This window comes from Falco rusticolus, chromosome 8 (assembly GCF_015220075.1).
Source record: "Falco rusticolus isolate bFalRus1 chromosome 8, bFalRus1.pri, whole genome shotgun sequence".
Lineage (NCBI taxonomy): Eukaryota > Metazoa > Chordata > Aves > Falconiformes > Falconidae > Falco > Falco rusticolus.
The window spans coordinates 2,699,986-2,724,568 of record NC_051194.1 but is presented as its reverse complement, the minus strand read 5'-3'; the positions used below and the strand labels follow the sequence as shown (position 1 = coordinate 2,724,568).

Sequence of the window (24,583 nt, the reverse complement as noted above, 5' to 3'; positions counted from 1 at the left end):
GAACGTGCTTGATACAAATTCATATGGGCAAGGTGGGCTTCTTACTTGAATGTATATGATTTTTTTGAAGGAATTTGTGCATAATTTAGATAAATACCAAAGCAGCTGTTTGAAGAGTTTCCCTCTCCAGATGTAGATGTTTCCAGTGCAGATGGCTCTGTTGAAGTTACTCACCTGAAGTTTCTCTAGAGCCAGTGTGAGGAATTTTCTTCCTTGGGAGCAAATCACCCCATCCCCCGCGACATGGCCAAGGCAGGCATGGTGACCCAGGGCCCCACAGGGGCTCGGGAGGGGCTGGAGACACCGGCTTGGAGGTGATACCAGCCTTTAGATCTCTGAAGTTCGGGAGATCTGAATCCATCCTCACAGCCGGGCAAGAAACATCCTCTGTTATTCTCAAACCCAGCTGTTGGAGATGATGCTCAGCCTCCCCTGGGGGCACTTCTTCACTCTGGCGGAGGGTGCAGGGTTCGTGCAGGTGCCCCATAGGAGCGAGGGCAGCTTGCTTTGCATGTGGGGTCCTAATCCCTCTTAGGTAGAGGTGGGAGCAGAGTCTGACGTGAGACTTCCCGCCCCCCCCCCCCCCCCCCCAAGTTAAGCTTAGTTTTATTCTGCATATTCTCGTTGTCTAAATAATCAACTACTTTGAGCAACCTGGTCTAGTGAAAGGTGTCCCTGCTCATGGCAGTGGGTTGGACTAGATGATCTTCAAAGGTCTCTTCCAACCATAAACCGTTCTATGATATGTCAGTGATAGTATATTATGGACACAGTTGCTGAAGGGAAGTAAAAGGCATTGTTTTATTTAATTGCTTCAATAGCTGCTTTTCTCCTACATTTAATCTAAAAGTCACGGTCACACAGGCTGGAAGAGTTGTTCAGCTTGACAGGGATGAGAGATGGGGTCTTGTCCTCTCGCACCACACCAGAGCTGAATATCACTGGTGATTTGCACACATTTATTCTGAATTCCATGACAGGACAGGTTTTTGCCTCAAGTGCAGGTTGGGACCTACCTCGGGGGGTCGTAGCCTGTTGCCTTCAGGAGTAATGACAGAAGAAGGCTTGAAGTACTAAATTCTTTCCTACTGCTAGAAATATGATTATGCCTTTTTATGACTTAGAAAACAGCATTACTAATTTAGTAGAGAATTTACAATAAAATGCTTCCTGAAGTAGCACACCCAAGGTCCTGAGGATTTATAAATTACATGAAGACCTTGAATTATTGCAGTAACAAAATAAAGCTGGGAGATGAACATTTCTACTTAGCTTTAGAAATCATTTTATTATTCACATTAATTAAGTTTACAAGCCTTTGAGGAATGCTGCATGGTGGTACCTCTTCTTGAGGGAAACTGAACCCCACAGTGGCAGGTCACACCAGCGGTGGCCAGAGGCAGAGCCGGCTCCTGGTGGTGTTATTCACAGGTTATAAAGCTGGAAGCCTCATCCCCATCACCCTCTCTCAACTGATGCGGGAGCTGTAGGAATTCTCTGGGTTAATTAATTGTGAACAACTTTAATCATGTTCATTAACAGCTCTAATGTTGTTAATTAATAACATAAACATCTTTAGTAGCGTGACTGGCTTCCCTGTAATTCTAAGTTGGTGTTCAGAAAATGGAGTTTTCTTTGGGAGCTGGGTGATGGATGGTCCTTTCACCTGACTTTGGACAGGTGAGAAAATAGCAAATATGTCTGGGTGAGACTGGCTCATTGGACCTGAACCAGCAAAATGTGATAGCACGGCAACATTTCTTCGGGACATAGTCGTAAAAACAGCCAGGTGACAGGTTTGCAAAGCCATGCAAACCCACAGTGATTTGTGTACTAAGGTTTTTATCAATTCATTTATTTGGTCTGTAGAGTAGGGTAGAAACTAAATCACATGCTAATACAAGAAATTTATAAGCATATTATACAGTGCTTTACAGATTCAGACCCACTGTGAACTGCCCTTCATCGCTTTTAATCTCTCTCTGCAGTGACTAATTAGATGACCACATCTCATCCCAGGGTCTACCAAGCAGTATCACTGGAGTCACTCTTCAGCTGGCCAAATTTCATGTTCAATTGCGTGTTTATAAATACATCCCGCATAGCATGGTCATTTTAAAATCAATTAGCTGCAGTTGGCTTGGATTTAAGAGGGTCTAAAATTGCTCTCCCCTCTCTATGCAAAGCCAAATAGATCTCATCAAAATTACTGGGGAAAATCATAAAATTGTAAAAGGTATATCCTGGTTTTTTTTCCTCTGATCCATTAATTGGTTTGATTTTCTTGGTCCAGGTAGCTCCTCCCCTGAGAATTTACTCAGCTAGAGAAGACTCTTCTAGCTATTGAAACAAATGCTAAAATCACCATTGACCTTCATGGCACAATATTGGCCACAAGGCAATAAACAGATTTTACTAATGCAATGCAGTGCATAAACACAGCTGCAGGACTCGGGGAATTGAGCGGAGGCTAAAGTTTTCATCCCATTAAATCAATCCTGACTTGAACCATTGCTGGAGAAACACGATGTGTTTAGGGCTGCGTTACCCATGCTTCGGCTCACAAACAAAAGGTCTCTTGGCTCAGGAGCATTAACTTGGGGGCAAGAATCTCTGCTTGAGACTTTCTTTGAAAGTCATCCTGTTGCTTCCAACAAGGCTACATTTTGGTTTGTTGTCTCCCCACGGAGAGCAAGTTACAGGGTTAAAACTGTATCACTTGGTCCCCTAAGCAGAATGTGAGCAATAGAGGCAGTTGCTCCGTATTCTGATTTAGCAACGCAAGATATCCGTAAACAAATGTAACAATGATGAAAGGTGGCAACAATGCATTCAAAAGTCTATTTTCTTTAGATTTAAGGGAAAAGATCTAATTAATGATATTAAGCACTTTTAAAAGTGTGAAATCTGTTTCTGTATGTAGTGTAGCATGAGCGAAGGCAGGCAGGCAGCCAGCATTTACTATGTAAATTACCTCCACACAGTGCTAAATCAGTGAGTTTTTCTCCATAGATGCTCATTCCACGTTGCTCCCTATAATGACCTCAATTATACATGTCTCATTGTGAAATTATGATTGCCTTTGGCGGGCTCCAAATGACAGCAGAGAAAAAGATTTCCATGATAAAACAGCACAACAAGTAATACCTGCTGGCATTAGTATGCACGGCTTGCAGGGGTGCAGTGCAACTTCAGCTTAGCACCTGGAGAAATAAAATGGGAGCGGAGGACGGTCCGAGGAAAATGTTCGACAACATCTTGACATTTTTAAGCAGAAAATTAATTAGTCAGACTTCACATTCTCACGTGACACCGTGGGACCTGGTGTTGCAACGACTGTAACATAAGAAGAGCTACGCCTGGGTCACCGAAGGTGCACAGCACTTCACGGCCTCTCTCAGGCTGAATATAGCGGAGAGAAAAGGTGTCAGAGACAGGGCAGAGCGATCCTTCCCCTGGATCACCTCTTGGCAGTGACAAGAGCCCCACGGGGAGTGATCCCTCACCCTCCAGAACGGGGGAGATGGCTTTGAAGATGGCACGGCCCTAATTCCTGAAGCCGCACGGTTTTCAGGCACTGAGCTGCTGCTGTCACCAAAGGGGATGGTGCAGCGTCCTGGCCACCTCTTCCCAACCCCGGCTCTGTGCTATGCTTGGTGCAGCACTTGATGAAACATCGCTCCCGGACCTCTGATACACAGACAGGGCTACACCCATTCCTTCTTAAAGGTGGTTATTACAAAGGCTTTACCCCTGTCTTGAACTATGAAAAGTTGAGTCAAAAATGATAGCATCCGCTTCTCTGATGATAGCATCTCTCTGATGGCAGAGGAGTTGGCAGGAACTGGGTTTTTTCATTTCCATCTGGAACAGACTGTCAAGTTGCTTCAAGTGAAAGAAGAGGACTGGGTTTGACATGACTTGATAAATATGATCGGCTAGGACTGATACTGGCTGAATCTATTGAATATAGAAAGCTGTTTTGCATGCATCATCCTGCAGAATTTCCAAAGGAACATAAAATGGCTTGATTTTAGGACCAAATTCCATTCCAGCCTGTGTTTTGCAAGCGAGTGCACTTTGAATATTACCCATTTGTTCTGCTCGGTTTTATACATGTGGTAAAAATCCTTCTCTCTCCTAACAGTGTTCAATACTGAATCTAGAGGCTCTACAAAAAAATCATTATGGTGGCTTGAATAATTTGTAGACATAATCCAACTAGCATCGGTGCGTCTGAACTCTATAAATTAAGTACAAGATTCTGAGTTTTTTAAAAGATTTTTAAAAAGCCCACCCCTTGCATCCTTTTAGGGGATCTCTCTTTCCTCCCCAGTACACCTGGTTGCGTAAGGACATCTTTTCTATTGATAACAATAAAGCAATGACTAAAGCCATGCACAATAACCCTGTATTAGTCGAAAGGCTTTTAGATGTTAATAAGATGCCCTCAAATGTACTGGTAATAAGATGCTCTCAAACATACTCCATAGAAACACTCAAAAAAGGAGTGTGTTTGTTATTGTTAAAGTGGTCTGTACTAATTACATGCTTTAAGATTAAAAGTTATCTTTTGGCCTGATATGGTTCATCCAAGAATGGCAGCTATGGAAGGCGTCTTCTTAATTAAAAGTTAATGTATTTCTCATTACTGGGCTTCTAAAATGTAAAACCGAAGCCTCTTTAGCTGTCATTTGGAATATGGGCAGGGAGCCTTAAATTCTGCTGCAACAAAATACTCAAAAACTGTTGCTGAAGAGGAGGCTGATGGGAGCCCAGCGTGAGCCAGGGAGCTCAAGGCAGTGTGAGAAACAGCAGAGGAAATTAAGGAAAAAAGCAGTAAGATGAAAAAAAACAATTCTCTTGTAAATGAATGACCCTCTATTTCATTTCTCCTTCAGAAAAGATGTCCTCATTAGCCTTACTCCATACTACCAATTATTGTAATTATCAGTTCTTTATCCTGTCAAGTGCACTCCAAATATTTTATTCATAAAAGGGAACTCTCTTTTGTGCAGAAAATAACTATGTTATTAGACCCTATGTGCTGTTTACATGCTTCAGGCAGCTGGATGAGGGTGCTGGGATGGGAGATCACCGCTCCTGTGGGCCACTGTCCCTGGTCCTCAGTTGCCACCTCTCCGATCTGCTCCAGCACGTACCTGAGGGCAGTGGGATTTAATGATGTATTGTCTGTTCCTGGTGTTGCCACTGACCTGCTCAGTGACCTTGGCTGGGTGATGTTCTTTCCGTCCCAATCTTCCTCTGTCTCCACCTTTGGATTTTAAGGTTTCAAGTGCAGAAGTTGCTTGATGGTCTGACTGGGTTGGGCCCTCTTCTCGTGTAATGCCTGTGGGAGCCAGCACAACCCAAGTAACAGCAGTGAGTTGGTCAAACAATCTGATTTTTGATTAACTATCTTATCAAAACTGTAGCTACCGTTTCTTTCAAACAGCTCATCCTCTTTCTAAAATAGCGCTAGGAATATCAGATGGGATGTGCAATGCCGTATGGATCTTTGCAGCCCAAAGTCAGCCTCAGATCTGCAGTGGCGAATGCAGTTTGTGGGACATTCAATGACGTTCTTGCTCAGGTGGAAGAAGTGGGGAGGGGAAGGATGCAGGGCTCTTCGGGTCTTGCTGCACACACGAGTTTAGCACCAAGTGTTCACAATCTGTTGCCAGAGCAGAGCGGTGATGTGAGTCCTTCCAGGCTTCCCAAGGCTACCGAAACAGGCTGAATATTTCAGTGACCAGAGTTAACAGATTCACTACTTGAGAGATGTAATTTTTCAATTAGACAGTATGTGAAGAGATGGAAAATGCTTGCAAAAGTAGATACTGGGCTCTCTTTATTCATGCATTTCCATAGTGCAAGCCCCATAAATGAGCGCAAGATTTCCCCACCAAACCTGTTAACTTTTTAAGGCAAAAACACGTCTTAAGCTGTGAACTGACATGATAAAAGTGAGTATTTGGATTCACTGAAAGTCGTCGCTTCTTCAGAAGGCTGGAAGAAAGTGCACGTAGAATTTAGGTCTAACCAACACAGATAAGTAAGCGATACGCAGATCTTGTGTGGGTCGTAACAACAGAGGCGAGAAGCAAGCAAGCAGGATGGAGAGTGATTTTTCCAGCTGATGGGGGGATGACATCTGACCCCGTATGTCATTTTCTAGTGTCAGCACTGCTTGAAGGAGTTTTTCCTGAAGCATATGGCCGTGGGTGAGGCAGCATCGGTCACTTTGATCCCTGTCTTACCGCAGTGGACGTGAGGAATGAGGGGTCTTGGGGCCAGGAGAGGGTGTTTCATTCTGCAGTTCATGTTTCTGAGTTGGTTGAAGCAATGTAATGCCAAAGTGCTGTGAACGTTCCCTGTTCATCTCAATGGGCCATTCCCTTGAAAGACCAGTTTTCAGCATTTATATGCAATATAGTTTCAAGGCTTCCTTATTGCAGAGCCTGCGAATGAGAGTAAGCAAAAAACATCATGTGAATGATAAAATTGGGAATGCGGGAGCTTTGACAATGTGGCCTGATTGCCCTCTTGCTGGCTCACTGCTGCTGAAATGCTTAATAACGACAGTCTGCACCTACGGTAATTCTGATATCGGATGTCTTGCCTATGCGTGTGGTCACACATGGCAAAATGTGCAGGCGCGTCATGTGAGCATGGGCCAGAAGGAATTCATGTGATGTGGTGTGGTTTCAGAGATGTTGATGTGGTTTCCAGTAAGGCCTGCTGCCTCAGGTGTTTCTTTTGTGTGGTATATATAAGTCAAAATAATTGTTTTTTAAAAAATTTAAGTAAAATATGAGAAAGCTTCTTACTCCTTCTTAGAAGAACATTGTATCTCAGGCGCACTATGTGGCTGCATTTGGCAAAGGAGTTTTCATGCTTGATTATTTCCAATATTAGGGCAATTCAAAAATGGGTTTATTTATATTTCAGTGGCAACAATCTTACCTTAATTCTGCTTCTTCAGGGAAAGAGCCTGACTCCTTCTCATGCCTTTTCAAAGGACCTTGGAGAAGACCTCTAGAGAAAGAAGCCCAGGCGGTCTCAAGCAGGAGAGTCTTTGCTTGTCCCCCTGTTGCTGAGTGCTTTGTAGACTTAACTCTTGAGCCAGGCTGGCCAGAAGACCCACCATTATGGGACCAGTGTCCCTAATGCCTGCTACAACTACTACTAGATCCCTAAGGAAAATGATGCATCAAGTTTCATTGTGGCAGATTCCATTTCTACGTGTCTCACTTGGCTTTAGTGTTTAGGATGTTTTTTATAGCGTGGATAATCCATCTCCTTGCCAAAATCCTTCAAAAGTAATTCCTGAACGAGGAAGAAGGAAAGCAGGGACGGGGCAGAAGGGGAACAGCTTCTCTTGGTACTATTTGGTGTTATTCCTGTTTTGTTGCCTTTTGCAGAAGTGGTCCAGCTGAGCCTGCCAGAGGACCAGAAGATCAGTGTTACCACCATCACAGTTGGCCTGAGCACTGTTCTGACGTGCAACATCCACGGGGCGCTGCGGCCTCCCATCATCTGGAAGCGCAACGGTGTCATCCTCAACTTCCTCGACTTGGAGGACATCAATGTAAGTCCTGAGTTACCCTTGTCATTTTCTTTTTAGGGCATTGAATATGACTTCATTTAACAGGTGATAGTTTTAAGGGAATAAGTTGTATCTTGTTATTATTATGGAAAACTGGAAGCTGGCCTGATATTTTGTTTTTATGTGAATACGCCTCAGGAATAAAAGTGAAACAACGTACATGCAGCTGAGAGCAGGGGTACCTGGAATATGATGCTATGAAATTAAAGCTCAGTACTGTAATAACCCAGCACTTTGACAGCACTGGTGCTTCACCCCTTGTCGCTCATTTAGTTTGGTGCAACCTGTGGTCCACGGACAGCAGCCCTGGGAACCTGGGGGACAGTAGCTCTGCAGACCGTTAACTCCTCGGGGATCTCTTTCCTACTACAAAGAAGCAGGTTCATCGAGAGCATGAAACAATACATTTATGGTTGGCAATGAAATCTCTATCTAAATCAAGTAATACATTTTTATCTCTATTCCTCCCGTTTCACTTGTCTTTCATTCTTCGGCTGAGGTTTCTGATGAGCATTTTTAAAAGGGGTTATTCAGCCGGGTGTGGCAGCACTCTCATGGGAAGATGAATCTGCTTCAGTTCACAGTGCTGGTCTGATATGCGAGTCAGTTGGTAGTAAAGACAGTACCTGAATAATGGTATAAACCTACTCGTTTGTTTAACAACATTTAATTATGGAGATAGTGGAGAGTAATGTACAAAAAATATGGTGTGTATTTCATTTCTCTTTGCATTAAAGTGCACACTAAATCAGGTTTTATTTTAATTACACTACAGCAAGAGTTGATTTATATTTTTGTTGAGTTCTTGTTAATTTGATAACCACTCAGTTCAGAGTTACAGTCAATACTGTAGCTCCCAAAATAGTTGTGTATCCAGGATTGCTTAAATGTGAAAAATCTTTGGTTTACTTTTCTGAATAATTACATGGAAATTACAGCACATGGGACAGATGTATGCACTGCAACTCGGTACGTTATTTGTTGGTTCTACCTTAGCAGGAAAATCATGTGCACTACATATAGGTGATTACTGTGTGCACAAACTCAGCAGTTAAAACCATCTAAACATTCTTTTCTCTTCATCAAAGCAAGTATTACCTTTTAAAAATGCATTTCTTGTCACCATTTGGAGCATGACATTGAAGTGCAACTTGAAACCAGCGAACGTCCCACTGCAGGATTGGTGCGGGACCATACAGGAACCGTAAGGAGGACGCGCAGGATTGCACAGCCAGCCCGAAGCCAGTGTACCTGACCAGATTTCTTATAGACATCCACCAGTGCCAGGATTAGAATAATGGCCTTTGGGTCACTGGCACTAAAAATACATGGGAACCTGTCAAGCTGCGATGTGCAAAGTCAGGCGTTCGCTGCTGTAGTCGGGGCATGGCGCAGCGCGCCGTGCAGGTGGTTGACCTGGCAGCTTACCGCCTGTACCTCCTTGTGCAAATATTCTTCAGAACAGATCTATTTCCTGGCACAGATTAAGCTTAGTAAAGATTACACGTGCTGCCAGTGTGCTTAGTTTAATCTGTAGCGAGCAACTTCAACAGCTTTTGTGTGATCGGAGTCTAGGAAGAGCCTTTTCTTTGGGCGGTTATATTCACTGGACAGGTATGAGACGTGGGTTTAGGGTCAGATTTTGTTGGGCTCAGGGCTGAGCTGGGCTTAGAAGCGAGATTCAGCTGTTTGGAAATCCTATGTCCACACACTCTGGAGGCTCAAGAATTAGATTTTTTTGGGCCAAAAATAATGAAAATTCTAAGTATTTATCTTGCCTTTATGAAATTTTGGTTATGGTCACATTAATCTTAAAAGATTAAAGTTCTTGTGTGAACTGGACACAAGGTGACAGTCCAGGAATTCGAGTAGAAACACATCCTTGAAGGACAGATAGCACGTGGCTCTGAGGCTTCATTTGCAAATCCTGCTATGTCAAATAGAGTTTTGAGGAGTACATTTTCAGGCTGAAATGCCAGTTCCTCCCTAATTTAGTGCTGCCCCAAGTGGATTTCTGGTTTACTTATAAGTAATACTCTTTCTCATTGGTTATTTAATGTTAACGGAAAAAATTATGTCCTTGCGCATAAACTGACTGGTTCCTGAATGAATCAACATGCCCATGGACAGTACCATGCCATACAGCAGGAAAAAAAATATTACTTTTTGATCTGTTTGAACAAGTATATCTCCGAGAAACTATATCAAAAGAGCACTCCGAGATTCTTACAGGGAGGAAAGCCAGGATTTATGCCTCAGTTTTAATGTTTCACCTGTCAGTTTATGGCCTCTATCACCTTGTCATATAACACCTGCAACTAGCGCACATCAACTTTTTTTTAATCTAATAAACACCTCCACACCTTTTTTATTTTTAAATGAACTATAAAGTTTTTTATGTTCTCTGTATATCCCTGCCACCTGTATTCTGGGCTGGTTACTTGAGGTGACAGAATTTGGCCATTACCATCTTTCCTTTTCCCTAATCTGTCGGACCCTTGAGCTCAGGTTGTCCCCTCTCCGGTGACCAAGGATGGGCACCTGCATGTCTGAAGCACTTGTTGGCAGCAGGGATGAAGAGATGGTCCTTCAGCTGGTAAATCCAGTCTTTTTATTTAGATTAATGACACGTTTTACAAGTCTGGTACTCATGGAACATGAGCCGCGTTCATCTGCAGCGTGAACACACTTGTGCTTGGGGCGGATCCTTGCGTGTGCCATGGCAGTAGCATCAGCATTCGCTTTGGGGTTTGTGGTGTGAGGGCACGGGCAGCCGTGCGGGCTCAGCGCTGTGGGGTGGGCTGGCTGCAGCAGGTGGTTCAAAGCTTCACCCTTCCGTGGGTACGGAAACTCACATTAAACAATAATCTATTTAAAGGCATTGACAGCAAGAAAGTAAAGGGAGCGTGCTTAATGCACTTGAAGTCAGTTAATTAAATTACTTCAGTTTTCTTTTAGTATGCCTCAAGCAGAAACTCGATTGCGTTTCTGCTTTTCACAATAAGGTTAGCAATTTGGCTAATTGGAAGTGCAACAGGAGATTAGTTGTACCTTTTAAACTTCAAGAAAATCCTCCCTGCTCCTGGCACAATGGTAATCACATACAAAACCTACAGGATATTCACACACTCAGAAAAATCCTCATATTATATTTCAATTAGGCTATTTCTCTTCTAAATGCTAATTCAAGAAATCAGATGACGATAGAAGCCTGACTCTGGAAAAAACAGAATCCTTCCAGCCAGGGGTGAGAGCAGCACAGGAGAGGCACTGCTGAAAAGTCCTTCGTGACTTTATTACTCTCCAGATTCGTGACAAATGTGAAGTGGGAAGGTTGACTGTGTTCCGGATTAATAGTAGAAGTGACAAAGTTGGTCAACAAAAACCTAGATAATCCTAAATTTGCGTAGAACTGAAAGGTTGAAGATTGCTATAAAGCCTCGTTGTTTAAGTGTATTACTTAAATCATTTTTATGTGATATCTTGATTGGCAGCAAAATATGAATGATTTTTCATTGCATTCTTAATCAGAAGCTTTCATAAGCAACACAGTAATAATTTGTCTTGTCCTGTCTTTGAAGAACTCTGTTAAAGAGTTGTCACATAGCTATTGCAAAAGAGCCATCTTAGTGGTACATGCAATTAAATTATTTTTCTTGCAAACACTTAAGATTGCTTTTAGCATAAAAATATTATTTATCCATAAATTACCCATCCACATTATTTATTGATTAGAAGTCCCTTTGCAGCTATACTTTTTAAAAGTCACGTCAGCTTTTCTCATGCAGAAAACAACTATAACGTAGCTGAAACTGATAAGACTGTGATAGCTATAAATGGATTTCTGACTACAAATAGTGAAGTGGTTAAAATGTGTCATCTTTCAAAATAATACACTTTTGCCCCCTAGGAACAAGCAGTAAGTTTTACCAAATACATGATTATGAAAGCATTCCTCAGTTTGAAAATATAATAAAATCCTCCTGGAGTCAAATGTATTTATACAATATTTATAGGATATTGTTTCACATGATTTGACATTATTTCCAGAGAAACATACGTAAATTTATAAACAAAATCTATAAACAAAAGTTATTCCATGAGAAGCAACGGAGAAGAGAATATTACCATAAGAAAACAAATGTTACGGAATACAGGTAGATAAGATTTGGTGAATTACCAACTGTAATGCAGGTAGCTATAATATAAATTCATGAGTGCCTTTCATTATTCATTTTAAATTAATCTGTACACTTTAACTCATATCTGCATTCAATCATTAGTTCAAAAATAAGCTTTTCATAAACAGATGGTTGAAATGCAAGTTATTTCATTTCTACTGATTCCAGGTAGGATAGCATGTCCTTGTTCTCCCAAAAAATCCCATCCAAGGACAAGCACAGAACTCCAGGGTCAAGTCCCACATGGTGGAAAGCACACCAGGGGATTAAAGGCAGGGGGGTGAGAGCGCTTTGCAGCTACTTTATGACTTGTCTTTCTCCTTGTTTTATGAAAAATCAGTAATTGCCATTAAAAAGTGTGCTCCCAGGAGTTAAAAAATGGAGCATAGAGTTTGTTGGCTATTGTCGCTTGTACCTATCAGTCAGCTTATCTTGCACTAAGTACACTGAGAAGTGCCTGGCAAGATGTCCACGTGCCAAGTTCTCAAAGAGGTCTGGAATGTTCCTGTCCAGCGTCATGCGTTGTATGACGGTGTCAGGAAATCACACGGGCTGACAGGCAAGGCAGGTTGAAGCTGCGATGAGCCAGGTCCGGCGAGAAGCTGTTCTCTGTGAGGACGAGCCCGCGGTGCGGGAGCTCAGCCTTCCTGCTAAGGCTCGCCCCACTCCCGTGCATCTCCTCTGCCGTTGCCTCCTGCCAAGGGAAGGAAGCTCGGTGGTGGGACCTCTGATCTCGCCTTCAGCCATTCCTGCCTTTGACATGGCCTCGGGAAGAAAGTTTGGGGGTTGCTGCGTGGGTTCCTGTCCTCACCCAGGACCCCAGAGGCACCTGAGATGTGTAGGCTGAGCTCAGATGTGTAAGTCCATGCTTGGAGAAAAAGGAGTGATTCTCTTCTCCAAGTAGGTTTTCCTCCTCCCCATACAGCTCTGTGTACCTTACTCTGGCTGAACCCAAGGCTGCCTCCATCTCTGCCCACCGAACCTCTGCCAGGTCCACGGTGCAGAGCATGCTGAAGTGGCAGAAGTGGACTCGGGGGGTGCAGACCACTTTCTGAATGGTTCAGTGCTCATATTGCACATCTGCCACCTCCTTGTACGTCTCGTGGCTCTTATCTGTGCCTACCTGCCTTTAATCCACACTGCAGGTATATTTGTGCAAATACCTATTTTCCATATATAACATTTGAAACCCCAAGCAAACGGCCAACCTTTAAAGTGCTAGTCACTTGGATTAGTCTTCTCATTAAAACGGGTTGTGTGAGGGCAATATATTCCTGTTGATGGTTTTAATGTAGTTTCTCTGTTAAATAATAAAAAGATCATCTGTGAATAACCCCACTTAATACTGTGCTAATAGAAATCGGGCCGTTAAAATGATCAAACCTTCTGTCACCCTAGATGCTGCAGTAATATCATGATGGGATTAAATTTCAGGAAGTTGCATGTTTAGAGCCAAGTTTTTTCTCTTTCAAATCAAAGTTTATGAAACGGCACAGTGCTTATAGTATCTCTTTGCAGGCTCCAAAATAGAAGTTTAGTGGAAAATTAGTATTTACAGTATTTTCAGTATATATAGGCTCTCACTTTGCTATAATGAAGATCACAGAACTTGTATCCACCTGTGCCTTGACTAAAATAGCTCTTTTTTGGGTCACAGACCAAAGTTTGTAGGTAATTATTGCAAATGCAGAAATGCCTTCATGGAGACAATAGAGTTGTTCACCTGGTCCTAAATAGCCGGTGGAGTGTAAGGCTTCACCTTCCTAAACAGCCCATTTGGGGGGAGGCAGATGTTACTCTGGGGTGGTTTTGGTTTGCTTGCATGTTTTGAGATCCATAGGGCACTACCTTGTGAAATTTTTAAGAAACCTGAAATTAGGTGCAAATCTCCTATAGATGAATTGCAGTACTCCGTCTGGATGTTACAGCAGAAAAGCAGGACTACGAATGCAGCCTGAATCTTGTACAAATGAGCAAGAGGAAAGGAGTGCGCCCATCTGCTGTGAAGTATTAAGGCGCCTAGAATGGCACGCTTAAAAAAATGCATTAGGAAAAAATTGAGAGTGAGATGAATTAGACTCTGAAATCAGTTGTACTCTCCCGTAGCTGTTCTGACTCTTGCAACTGATAATTGAATTACAGACCAAAATCCATGAATTCCAGTTATCTGCCTCTCCACTGTAGGGAGAAAGTTTATGAATACAGTTTCCTCCCAAGATTGGTACTTACCTGTTCAGTCATGGTCTTTTCATTTCTCTGAAATGTCTAGTAGATCCAACTAACAGAAGCATTTCACTAAATCCCTGGTATGCTAATTCCTCCCTTCCAATAGCTCCAGCAAGAAGACCTACCGTTGATTTTCCTCACTGTATTGTCTCTTGAGTTTCTCAGTGTATAAAAGCCATCCATTTTTACCTATATAATAATTGCACAACTATCTAAAAAGTTTATTTCCATATGTTCAAGCCAAAAACTTTTTTGGCTTACCAGCAAAGTCTTATGTTGTGCTGAATTCTTTGAGCAGAAAAACAAGAAAAGATGAATTAACACCCCATCAGGCAGTGTTTGCAATAGTTTTCTGGCATTTGCTTAAGGCTGAATTTTTCTCCATGCAAATAACTAAAGTGATAGCATGTGTAAAACCAAGAACAAATAATATTAATGAAGCATAAGTTCTCAGCTTGTCTCTGCAAATGAATTATTAAAAGCACCAAAGAAAGTGATTTAAGAGCCCATGACTAATTTAGTTTTTATTATTTTTATATGAATCCCTCATGAATCTATTGTAAAAAAGATCAGAGACATTTGATTAGTGAGGAGAAATAATTTTCAAAATGATAGCCATTGTTGTAGATTTTGCATAATAACAGTCTCATTAAACGCTTGGGTACATTTTGTTTTAAACTTCTGTAAACATTATCAGAGAGAGATTTCCAGGACTCTGATCAGGCAAGCTTTTTTTAACATGAACTAGTTAATACATTTTCGTTGGTGTGCTAGTTACTGTGAAATCGTGCTGATGTTTGTCTGGTGGATGACTGGTTTTGTCAATAGGCACTGATACCACATGGGGAAGGCTCCCAGCTTCCCTGGGCTTGGTGGAAAGGGCTGGAAGGGAAGGGTTTAAAAGTGAGGTGAAAGAAAAAAAAAATCTAAAAAAAAACCCCCTTTCTTATTTAGAAAGAAATCCCAGCTACCGGTGGGATTCTCCTAAGAAGAAACCACTCGGGGAACTCCATTCCCTCTGTCGTTATTTCTGCTATGAACACTCTTAACCTGGTGAGGGGGTACCGGCTGTCTTGGGGACCCACCCCCAGTGTCTGTTAGGAGCAGTCATTATCTCACTGGAGTGGTTTAAAATCACTGTTTGGGTTTAAAATCGCAGGGGCTGGGCAGAGCAGGCGCCCGGGCGGTGTGTACCCTGTGATGCCAAGCTGCGGCGTGACCTGTGCCAGCGCTTGCCGAGAGCGGGGGAGATCGTCTGGGTTTGTGTCATTGGGACTTGGTTTTCTGTTCCTTCTTCCTATTTATAGTGATCAGGCAAGTATCTTTTTTTCTCAGGTAACTGAAAGTTATCCTGAAAATTAATAAGGCTGAACCTACTCTATGCTAATTGAAAATTCCTGGAAAACAAGAGACTTTGCCAGAAGAGTTTTAAATGTTTCAATTCTGGGTTGGAACAACCTCAGGATGTGTTAGAAAGCTTCATGGTAAAGCACCTGAAATGGGCAAATAAGGCGAGCAGGCATTGCCCCGTACCCCCGGCATCGCCCCGTACCCCCGGCATCGCCCCGTACCCCCGGCATCGCCGCCAGCGCAGCAGCCCGGGGTGGGTCCCCTCCGCCGGCTGTGTTCCGGGGTGTCAGAGCCGGAGATTTGTGACATTACAATCACATATTGGATTTCACTTGAGGCAGAACGTGAACGAGATTTACAAGCAATATGCAATGTTTTACACATTTCTAAGCACAGTGTCTCCGAGCCGCGGCAGATTGCTTGACCAGGGAACGCATTAGTAAGGGAGGAATGGGATAAATAAATATGAAAAATCTTCTGTTTGGAGAGACCGATGTCTTGAGTAATCAGCAGTGATGGAAAGGAAATACAATAATAATAAAAGAAAAAAAGTACATAGCCATTTTCTAGGGTCTTTTTTGTTATTTTTTGAAATTGACTGGATGCAGTAGCAACTTTTTTATTTTTTGGATAACCGAGCTGTTACCAATCTAAAATGCACGGTCTTGCATTTTTTTAATCTTGAAAAGTTAAAACATATTCTGAGGTCACTTAATCAGTTACTTATTTGAAGGGTAACTGCAAGACATAAAAGAAGCTCATGAAGGGTAGAGAACTTTTTATTCAGAAAAGGGAGAGAAAACGTGATACAAACTGCTGGAGAAGGCAGTTTATCATCTGCCAGTAGTCGACCTTATCAATTATGAGAAATTATAAGCATAGCTTGCTGCATTATTATTTTTTAGCCAGAACGCGTAGCATCATTTTATCATGAAACTCATAAAATAGAGGTGATGAACACCTTATCCTCATCTGGCCGCTTTGATGCAAGGCTTATCAGTTTGGGCGGGTAGAATGGTTTCTGCCTCTATTTTCATCATTCCTGTTTCTTCCTCTTCACAAGAAAATTCACCTTGGGTGGTCAATGAGGAAACCCATGTCTCAGGTGTTACTTCTTTGCCTTTCTCCTGGTTGCCTGTTGTTTTTCATGGGATGATAGCTGTCGGGGTCACCGTTGGGCATTGCTGGGGGGAGGAGCAGGGCAGTCCCAGCTCCTGAGGGGTGGGCAGCACGCATGGAGACTCCTGGGCAGCCCTGGGATCCTCTGCTTTAAAATTGGGATCATTTTAGGGTGAGAGAATTAAGTTAAGTCCATTTTATGGATGTTTATGGTTCCCTCTGACGGCTTCGAGGCTCAGAGTGGCTTGGAAACATGGCTTTGCAAGTAAAAGCCTCTGAAAAACGTCAAAGGACGTGCAGGACAGCAGGGCTGGGGAAGGGGCTGGAGCACAGGTCCTGTGAGGGGCGGCTGAGGGGACTAGGGGTGCTCAGCCTGGAGAAAGGGAGGCTCAGGGGGACCTTCTTGCTCCCTACAACTGCGTGACAGGAGGTTGTGGTGAGGTGGGGGTCAGTCTCTCTTGCAGGTCACAAGCAACAGGGCAAGAGGAAATGGCCTCAGGTCGCACCAGGGAAGGTTTAGATGGGAGAGCAGAAAAAAATTCCTCACCAAAAGCATTACCAAGCAGTGGCACAGGCTGCCCGGGGAGGCGGTGGGGTCACCGTCCCTGGGGATATTTAAAAGACGCATAGATGTGGCACTTAGGGCCATGGTTTTGTGGTGGGCTTGGCGGTGCTGGGTTAATGGTTGGACTTACTGATCTTAAAGGTCTTTTACAACCTAAACAATTCTATGATTCTGTGAAATGTTTCCTCTGCCTTTTTCCAGTGTGAATTCTTCCCATCCCCTCTCCCCACCCCATCCTCCCCCCACCCCATCCTCCCCCCGGCCAGTTCTCCCGGCAAGCTTATGTGGGCGTGTTTGGATGGGGGGATGGAGCTTCAGAAAGAACTTGAGCCTCTAGAAATGTTTTGTGCTGAACAGGTTCTGAGAACTTTTGTTCAAAGAGTTCCCACTTGCCTGATGCACGCTTTTGAGAGGCAAGAAGTCCTCGTTGCCCTGCAGTTCCTTCTCAGCTTGATAAAGTTGTGTGCAGCACTGCGGTGTTAGACCCTGTCGAGGACCACTTCCCAGCAAACCCAACCAGCAGCTAAACACACTGCCCGTGTTCACTGACCGGTTAGTGCAGTGGCAGCGGCAAGAGATGCACCTGAGCAGCCCCCTAAGAGCTGCCAAAGGTGGAGCAGCACAGAGGGGGGTGGGAAAGAGCCCCCCAGTGCGGGGTCAGCCCACTGCGCAGCAGGGCTCCTGGCCGGGAGGGGTGTAAGATGTAGCGTTAGAGGCTATTAAGGAATCAAAGACTCATCATTTCCTAATGCTCTAGGGCTTGGGTTTTTACAGCGCTTCCAAATATACCCTCATGAAATACACACAGAAAGTGCTTGTGCGTAAGAATGTATGCATATATATAAAACGTAACTGTGAAATCCTAATGTACTAATTATATCCACAGGGAAACTCAAGGAGAAACCATGAGCTGCAATAAACACGCCGAGTCATTAATTTGCTAGAGAATTCAGTATTATTTTTTTTTTGTAGCAACAAAAGGTTCAGTATTGAACCTAAATTTCATAATCGCTTTTTCCTTCCCACATCTAATACTGGTCATTCTTAACAATGTTGTAGTCTTATGTGAATTTACTGTGTATGCACAAGTTCTAACACAGGGCAGATAATTTCCCTATGCCTGACATAAGTGATATGGTGTTAAACTAAAGCATCTTTGATAACCTTCTTTAAGTGCTAAAAGTCAGACAATAGTTTTTTAAAGTCATAAACCATGCTTTTACCAATATAAGCTTCTTTTTACAAGAAAAATGCATTTGGAGAGAAAGAGAATAATACTATAATCTTGCTTCAGTTTGTTTTTCAAAGGGTCTTTACTTATATTAATACATTTATATGCATTGGAAAAAACAGATCGTCCATAAAAAGACAATTATAGAGCACAAACCAAGCATTCATAATATTTTTCTGAGATATCTTAAAGGAAGCAACATACTTAAAACAGAGAAGATTTTATTGTCCTGTTTTTCCACAACTCCGTATAAATCATTCCATAAAAGTACCCATCCTGCTTTTATTGATCTAAACTCAATTTGAGTTACTTTGGGATTAACTTTTTAAAACTGTTATTAAGTTCCCTCTATGCAACCACTTTCTCTATCACATGCAAATATCATTTGAACAGGGCTGTTATCTTTTCTATTTGCAGTTGCTCATGCATCTTTGCTTTCTGGCAGGAAAGATCTAGCTGACCAGAAAACAGGCAAAAGCTTGAAATGGGAATTTTTGAGTGGGTATTTGTAATAATGTATTGGGCAGCTTAACCAGCTTATCCCATAGTGTAGATGCTAAATCTGCCTGATACCCAGGGTGGCAGTAATATCTGAGATGCTTTGGCTTATAGAATAACGAATGTCAGGGTCATCTGTGGATTTACTCTTATTCTTTATAATTGCTCATGCACTGGGGCAGCACATAGCACAGCCAGGGTGGTTATCTCTGTGCCCTCTCCGGTTAAGGTCTGTGCTTTGGGGAGGGTTGCTGCCCTGCTTGTAAACTGTATTGCTGGGTGCTCGCTTCAATCTGCCTTGTAACACGTCTCAAAACTAGGCAAGTTCCCAAACCTTTCTTCCTCCCTGCCAGTGCTGGCCTGCCACTGAGCCACGGAGGGGAAAGGCATGAAGGCATCTCTCTGGTGCCAGACAGAAGTTACTGGAGAAGATTCAAGAGCCAGCAAAATAATGCCAGATCAATCCCATACTGCAAGAGATGGGCTACCTTGTATTTTTTTATTATTATTTTTTATGGGTGCCAGCTGGCATTGCAAGTCTGCCTCAGAATCGCAGCTTCCTTCAAAAAATGTTCCAAGTGTCCTGGCTGGAAAGGAAGGCTTCGAACTGTAAAGCAGATGCACCCTGAAGAGGCAGGAAATATGAAATATAAGGAGCCCCAGATGGTTTTGGTCAATGATCAAACAACTCTTGCTCATAATTTCTGAGCGCCTGGCAGGGGGGTGGCAGCAAGAGCATGGATGGGGATGATTCCCTGTAGCATTGGACCTGCCACGGGCACAGCAGGGAAAGGGAGCGGTGTCAGCACCTCTGTGCATAGATTCGCTTTCTCCACCACAAAGAGACTGGGACCCAAATTCTCAGCCCGCACAGCACATTTGCATTCATTTTTTCTGCCGTCCACCCTGGTAGGTTCGATGGAGTTGTGCTGGAAGACCCTGGCTGTGAGGTTTGCCCCCCTCGCCGCACTGCGGTGCTGCGCTTCCCTTCTGCTCCTCGTGGCCGTGCCGGACAGGGGTGGCAGAGACACGGCTTTGGGTCAGGGCTTTCCCCTGCACCCATGGCTGCAGGCTGGCTTTCCACCTACACATTGGAAACTTGAAAAAAAAAAAAAAAAGTCCTTGAGTTTTCCAGAGCAAAACCACTCTTCAACACTCACCCTGTTGTACTGGGTTTGTGCCATCCTGATTCTAAGTTGAATTTTACCACATTTCTGCAGTGTAATTCAGCAGAGTTTAGCATGCTTCACACGAAGAACTAATTAAAAAATATCATTCTTTAAGCTCATGAACAGCTCATGAACTGTTTTTCAAATGTATCCTTCTGGATTTGCATAGAAGTGCAAACGTTCCGGAGCTGCAGAAATCTGAACATTAATGGTGTAACAAGAGAAGCTGCTTTGTATACCCATCAGCGTTGTGGTTCTGTTAACTATAATTTGAAATAAATTCCTAGGCAGGGCGCTTGAACAACACGTTCAAATGCCAAAACCTCTCGACTAACTCATATTCTCCCAATCTATAATCAAAAATTAAAGTAATACAAGAGCAGATCTAGGAAGATGGAGGGGATAAAGGAGGATATTTGTCAAGCAGTTGCAGATCAAAATAAGTTTGTTTGAGAAAATGCTTGTGTTCTTCCTTGTCTCCTGCCTAGGATATTGTCTGAGATCAGTGAGAAACAGTTTCAGTTCTTCCTCATCGAGTCTCAAGGTTACAGTGCATTTTCTAAGAAGTGGCATGGATAAAGGAAACCTTAACCCACCCAGAACTTAGCGTTTTATGCAGCTGAGGTTAACGGGTAGATATTAAATTCCGCCATAAATAAAACAGCTGGAGATTGCTGTCTTTTTTATGTGCAAAGAGCGCCTTGTTAGCTACCAGCACAAAAGTTCATGTTCTCAGATGAGTTACTTCGCCTCACTCTTAAATTGCTGCTCATTTTCTCCCTGCATGTTGATTTATGAACTTTAAAACTTACTGTTCAAGGCAAGTTGTGTTCCCAAGCTGCGATGCTATCAAAACCACTGAACAGGTAGTCTCCCTCCATGTGGTGTTTAAAATATTTTTACTAAATAATAAGGCACCTTTCCTGTCTTCTGTTCCATACAGGATTTTGGAGAAGATGATTCCCTCTACATCACCAAGGTAACAACTATTCACATGGGCAATTACACCTGTCATGCCTACGGCTATGAAGAGCTGTATCAGACCCACATCCTTCAGGTGAATGGTTAGTAAATGGCATATATGACAATCCATGAGAACATTCCCGTAAGCCAAGTTGCGTGTTAATCTCATTCGCACAGAGACGTGAAGAGCCACGCACCAAGTTGTCTGCGTGCGAGCGCGAATGCAGCTCGGGGTTTGCTCACTCGTGCTGTATCACACAGGCAATCAAAAAGAAAGGTACCAAGGGGGGGACATGTATAACTCCCTGGGCTTCAGCAGGTATCCTAGCTGTAGAACACGCTGTCAGTAAGGTTTCCGTAGAGTTAAGAGCAGCATTTCAAAGCATCTCTTGGACTAATTACTACTTTTGTCAACAGAAGTGTTGCTTCACTAATTTCTTCTTCCAGAAAATAATTTGTTGCATGAAATAGCCCAGAATATTTAAATAAATACAGCACAGTGTTTCCAAAACTAGCTGTCTAACTCCCAGCTATGTATCAGATGACTACCTGGTTGTAGTTACCTTGATTTGTTGGGGGCTGTTTACATGGGCTAAAGATGTGGCCCGCTGGGTTGCAAAATGAGGGCGAACCATTTTAGGGGGGAGAGAACCGCACGGGTCGTATTTCAGCATTCTCATTCCCCTCTGTCCCCCGGACCACGTTTGCGCTTGGTGGAACTTACATTCAGGTATTTGCTAACTTTCTTCTGACCTCAAACTCAGTCAGTCACGGTTATTTAAAATTCTATTGGCTTAAACCAGCATTTCATCAAGGGGCCAGCCCGCAGAGTGTCCACCTCCCCAGCAGCAGGATCGATGTCCAACTTCAAACCCACACATACATGTGCTAATATGACTGGCAGTATCTCCAGAAGAGGAGACGGGGGAACCCCTTGCACGCTATGGGTAGATTTTGACATACTCTGTGAAATTCAGAAAAATTCAGAAACTTCGTTACAGGGGATACATTATAAGCAAAATGAATATGTAGTTCTTTCTCTAGATGTGTGCAGACCTCTACAAAGAGGAGATCTTTCAGCTGGTAAGAGCAGATAGCTACATACAGGTTAATAGACAGAGGCTGACACGAAGAGAAAGAGTAAAAAAAGAATATTTAGGCACTTCAAGAAGTGCCACGGTGGATGTGGGGTTTGTTTGACTGCAGTTCAAGTCTTCTGGACGTGTGTAAGTGCTCCCTACCCACAGCAAGTACCTGGAGGAAAGCATGAAGCATCCAGTTGATTTGAATGAAAACTGACTTAATGTTTCTACATAATAATTTGTCATCTTTTGAGATAGTAAAATGTAAAATCTCAGCAATGTGGATAACTAGATTGTGCACGCTGCAGCTGGGAAAATAGGTTTCCTTCCTCAAAGCGCTATTTGTTTGATGAACGACAGTTGAAAGAAAAGCAAGCTAACAACTTAATCCCGTGTATATTATGTGATATATTATGAGGCCTGAATGGAGTTTAGTTGGCAGACAACAATGTAGACTTTATCATCACTGAGAATATAAGGCCCAAAGGCTTTGAAACTAAATCGGAATGAAGGAAAGCTAGATGGAGTGTGGGAGGGGTTTGATACGTTTCATACTCATGCCTGCCACTTTAGATTTAACTTGTTCTTGAAGATCCCATTTTCTTTGTAAATGGAAGTTCCACACCACAGCTGCTGTGTTTTTTCTTACTAGTAGGAGAGAACATTGTGATACAAAAAACCTGCTACCCATGTTGGCTTTTTAATGTTGCTGTATTGTCACTAAACACTGCAAAAAATGCCATGCATTCTGGTGTCAACCCAGGCTTGCTAGAAAACACCACAGGGTCTAGAAGTCTTTGTCTTGAGGCACCTGATATTCCCACATGGGCCATTAGGCTTTGCAAACACCAGGTTTTTGCAATTCTTGATGGGGCCGGCTGGCTGCCCGTATTACCACGTTCTCTCCTTTTTTCTACCCGTGTTGTGGCTTCCTCCAACAACTGACGTTGGGGTGACAGCACCAATGGCAGGACAGTGTTGCCTGCCTTCAAGTGCAGGGGGGGAGACGGGGATGGGACAGGGAGGGTCCTGGGGCAGAGCCCTGCGCAGGAAATCCTCGATGGGTTTTAATAACTTGCAGGAGAAAGTGAGGAATTGCTCTTGACAGGAGTAGAGGGAAGAAACTGAGCCAAGCTGAAGTGAGTGAAGATGCCGAGTATCTAAGTATAGTTGATGGGCTCTGTTCTGCACTGGGGATTGTCTCTGTCTGTCTGTATCAAACTAAAAACTCCATCTTCAGCACAGGAGGGTTTTTCTTGCTTTTCTGTATTGGACTAAATGGTAAGAGAATGTGACAGAACCAAGTCAGCCAGAACTCGGGTGTATCCGCTTGCCTGTCTCCTCCAGGGAGGGACTGATACACTTTTAACATCAAAAACACGGGTTTTTTTTAATTCTATGAAAACGATAAGATTTTTTTTTTCTTTTTAATAGAGAAAACTCCACGTTTCTCTGTTGGGAAGGAAGAACCAACTGGGTTTATCCCTAACCCTTCCCAAGCTCACTGTCTCTCTGTACAGGCAGGTCCCAATTTTTAGACTGTGTTTCAGTTAATTCAGTGTTTCCAAAGCTGCAGTAACTCTTCCAGTGTCCTTTGATCCTTTTTGTACCACCTGGGTACTGTTCCCACTGAGGCCCATCAGTCCAGCTTACAAAATATTTTCCTTTTATAGCCTTTTTCTCCTTAAAAGAATCTGATTCGAGTTATATGTGCCAGGAAATACAAGGTTAAATAGAAAACTTGGAGCCCAGTTTAAACAAAATTAAAAGTTTCTGGGATTCGGAACTCTACTTGAATATATTACAGACTATTCAAATTTATCAAAAGTTTACCCATAGAAACCCTCTCTTTCATCCCAGTGTTATTGTCGTGGCTGTTCCTTCTCTTGTCCAAGGGAAGGGAATTCATCACGGTCACGTTCCTGCTGGCAGGCAGGCGGGGTCCTGGCTGATACTCGTGGCTGTACCGGTGCCACCAGCCCAGCCGCGGGTGTGCAGCACCGTGCCGGGGCTGGTCAGTGTCTGCAGTGCCCGCAGCAGCTCCGCGCTGGATGACTCAGCACCGGGCATTGCGCGCTTACGGATTTTTGGCCTAAGATCCTCTCCCAAGCAGCCTTCTGAAAGGGAAGAGGGCTGGTTTTGCTCGATGCTGAACACCATGCAGTGCTTCCCCTTGCATTGGCTGGTTCAGGATATCCACAACACCACGGGCAGATCCAGATGCTTGTGTTGACAAGCAGAAATGAGAATCCTGTTACACAGAAAATGGGGAGACCACCAGATGAATGCCCTGAACCGCTGGCTCACGTCTTCTGGGCAAGAAGCATAGCGCACACATGTGAAATGCGTCCTGCGTGCGACAGTTGATGTGGTAGGTTTGGGTTGAGCTCATCCATCTTAGGGTTGACAGCAGTGGTAGAATGCGTCAGTGTATTTATACAGCTGGCCCTTAATGTCTTCTGAAGAAAAGGATGTGCTGAAAGGCAGCACAAAGTTTAACAATGAGATATTTATCTTGCATGCTGGTATCTTTGATCAGGAGAAGCCAAGAACAGTGGGAAAATTATGTTCTCTCCTACGTATGGATATT

General features: G+C 43.3%; 1 protein-coding gene across 2 annotated transcripts in view; it reads left to right on the top strand.

Annotated features, from left to right (window-relative positions):
* The window catches only part of FSTL4 (follistatin like 4), a 236,378-nt gene that overhangs the window by 186,347 nt on the left and 25,448 nt on the right, over positions 1 to 24,583 (top strand). For both annotated transcript variants that reach the window (XM_037398594.1, XM_037398593.1), the window contains exons 7-8: positions 7,425 to 7,591; positions 20,892 to 21,012. In XM_037398594.1, the coding sequence (XP_037254491.1) occupies positions 7,425 to 7,591; positions 20,892 to 21,012 (288 nt within the window). The remainder of the gene's footprint in view (positions 1 to 7,424; positions 7,592 to 20,891; positions 21,013 to 24,583) is intronic.